The sequence below is a fragment of the Loa loa genome (genome assembly GCF_000183805.2).
Source record: "Loa loa unplaced genomic scaffold supercont3.191, whole genome shotgun sequence".
NCBI classification, from domain to species: domain Eukaryota; kingdom Metazoa; phylum Nematoda; class Chromadorea; order Rhabditida; family Onchocercidae; genus Loa; species Loa loa.
Window position 1 is genome coordinate 117,893 of NW_018108371.1, and position 3,103 is coordinate 120,995.

Consider the following 3,103-nt stretch of genomic DNA (forward strand, 5'->3'; position numbering starts at 1 on the left):
TTTCTCATCGGTATGAATCTTCATATGTCTATGCAGATTCCTTGACGTGGTGAAATTTGCTGTGCATTTCGGACAAGAAAACGGCTTCCTACCGGCATGAATCGCCATATGTCCATTCAGATACTCTGCCATTTTTTTCCCCTTTCAAAAACTAGTCTTTAGCAAAACTAAATTCTTTCATCCTTTTTATATTTCCCATCCTTCTCTCATTTCTTTTGAAATTTTTGCATATTTTGCATGATATTCGACTCTTCTAATGAATCATCCGTTTTTATATATTATCAGATATTTATCATAAAAATATCTTTGTGGCTCTAACTGCTGACAAAACAATTGAGTTACTTATCGAGATTTATCTGAAACAGTCAATTAATCGGAATAATCACTATCATCGGAAACAATCTCCACAACTAAATGTTTTTTCCTAGATTTTCGAAAACCAACAATTGCATACACGGGACCGGCATAAAAATCAAATTCCCTTACAACTTGATAGTCAACACCAGTCGTCGATGATTCATCAAATAAACGTAATGTACTCAACGGAATGTCTGGGAATATGTCACTGCAAAGAAAAAATGATGTCCATAATCTTATCAGATTAGAGGTAAGGCAAAGCCAGAAGAATCGTTCACCCTGTCCACTTTTTGCTATGACATTTTCGCAATACACCAATATGTAATTCTGGAAACTGATCATGAATTTCTCTCTTTGAATGTTCCAAATATCCTACCTGAATATCTCTTCGCTATCCTTTGGTTCAGTGCCATTGACGACAGTAAAATGGAAGGCTATTACTTCATAACTGTTAAGGAAGAGCAATTCCTCCTGCAGAAAAAGGATAATTTTGCACATTTAGTAAAGTTATAACGGGCATATTTTTGATAAATATTGAGAACACGTGAAGTTACGTAAAAAAGCAGTCAAACCTCAAAAGTTTGAAAAATTAACAAGCTTTTAATGAGAAAATGACTCCACAACATTAACGATTACGAATTAACTGAATTAAAAAACAATTAGAGCCAATAAACAAATCAAACCTTCCATTTCGTAAACCTTGTTTTCAATATTTCGCTGGTATCATTTTTATCTACGAGAAGGGTCGATGCGTTTACGTCAGATCCTGCAAACATCAACACTGTGCTATTTCCTTTCGAGCGGTTGTTGCGTGTGCTGAAACTGAGATATTTGTTGCGGCAATATTAAAATATTTATCGTTTGTCCATAGTTATTATAGCGCTCATCCTATTTCGGAAGATTCAAGAAAGACAGAAAGGTATTCGACATCGGAATTAATGTTCATCCTATCAAGTCCATTCTGTGGATAAATATTATCGTAATCAATCCCTCTCGATGTCACTCCATTCTAGATTTATCTATTAGTTAAAAAACAATTAACCCTGACTTACACGTCACGTCGATTGTCCGGTTGAGCAACAACGCAAATTGGTGCGCTAACAACTTCCTTTCGAATTTCTTTGGTTGCCGTCAGTGCTTCACTTATAGCGCTTTCACGAGTATTTTCAATACCATTACTAATCACAATGACGAACTTCACTTTATCCTGGGAGTTATGCTTATCTCATTAGGACCCGAAGATCGTACTTCTAGTAAGCTCTATGAATGAAATCCCATGTAGAATTTAATTCGCTATATGCATAATGATTTGCGATATCACATACTGATGAAACATTAACTTTTAATTAACTCACTTCAAGGTATTCCAGTATTTCCATATAGTCCGTATGTTTTTCTACAACAGATCTGAAAAAAATTGATGCAAGGTTTAGAATAGAAATTACTGCAGTATTTGTGCAAATCTCAACATAATTTGACAATGATTACAGTTTGCTTCTGTTAATATAAAAAATGACCAACATAAGGTTAATGCTCCAGAAAGAACTGTCACCGTAGTACACCAACAAATTGCTTGGGATAAACACTCCGTTCATTGGACTTCCTTTTATTTCATTGTGGTCGCATGGATCATCTGCTGAAATTACATTATTATAACTAGCTGTTTGTTTAATACTGGTTCAGTGCCATCCTTTATTTAATTATAGCAAGATTATTATGCAAAAATCCATCACAATTTTCTAACCATGTTCGAATGTCTCGTCTATTTCTAAATGATCTTTCTCAGACGTGATTATTAGCACTGGATAAGGATAGTTCGCCCCAGCTATGACTTTGATCGGTTTTCCTCTACCAAATAAAATAGCTTGATATGGTGTCCAATGATTCATCGCGAAGGATTTTCGATGCTAAAGTTTGAATTTGCATCACTTCGTCATCAAATTTTCGTCTCTTAAAGTTCTTTCTGATTTTTAGTAAAGTATAATTCTTGACAGGAACAAAGAATGGAGCATACCTGAGAATTGGTGAAATTCGTCTTAGATACCAGTTCCAAAGCCTTTTTCAAATATTTCGGGGTTATTTCACCATCCCGGTAATGTAGTATTCTATATCGACGGTCTAACATGCAGTTTGCATACTCAGACATCTCCGGGATCTTCCTGTAAGATGATATGAAACCATTACGATTACCAATTAATTCATTATAACTTACTAACTCATTTCAGTTTCCTTTATCTCTTACAGTCACTAGTAATTGAAATTACAAAATCTGATGGATGTGATTTTTCGACTTTGTGGAATATCTGTAGCGTGATGATATACAAGTGAAAGGAAAGTGCTAACGCAATCTTTACTAAATCATCATTGGGTAAGCAACCAAAAATTCGATCCCCTTCTTCTCTAAAAACAACGTCTACTTTATCGCTGAGATGCGGGGATTTCATTTCAGTCATGTTTTTTTTGTGAGCGCTGGGTCCTTCCTCATCTGTTCCTCCTGAAATTTTAATTAATTCGTCGTTTATGTCCTTGTTCTTCACGTATTTAAACAGAATCGTAAATTCATTCAAATTTCATAATCATACACTGTATATTTCAAAATAGTTCATTTAAATTTAAAGCTCGAAAGTTCAAAAAGTCTACCTTTGCTAATGTAATATTGGATGACACAACAAGCCCAAAGGAATGTGAGGATGGCCAAATTTTTAAANCCATTGTTATCAAAAGCTGAAAATAAAATATACTCAAT

At 34.5% G+C, this 3,103-nt stretch overlaps 1 protein-coding gene across 1 annotated transcript; it reads right to left on the reverse strand.

The window, feature by feature from the left end:
- Positions 1 to 369: 369 nt before the first annotated feature.
- On the reverse strand, positions 370 to 2,854 carry LOAG_14032 (hypothetical protein; the record flags this gene model as incomplete). The annotated part of the gene is made up of 9 exons (XM_003149536.2): positions 2,701 to 2,854; positions 2,372 to 2,516; positions 2,102 to 2,264; positions 1,879 to 1,993; positions 1,713 to 1,764; positions 1,410 to 1,564; positions 1,041 to 1,173; positions 734 to 828; positions 370 to 565 (listed from the first exon to the last, which is right to left on the reverse strand). The coding sequence occupies exons 1-9, from the start codon at positions 2,808 to 2,810 to the stop codon at positions 370 to 372; spliced, it is 1,164 nt and encodes a 387-aa protein (XP_003149584.1). The 5' UTR covers positions 2,811 to 2,854.
- Positions 2,855 to 3,103: the final 249 nt, after the last annotated feature.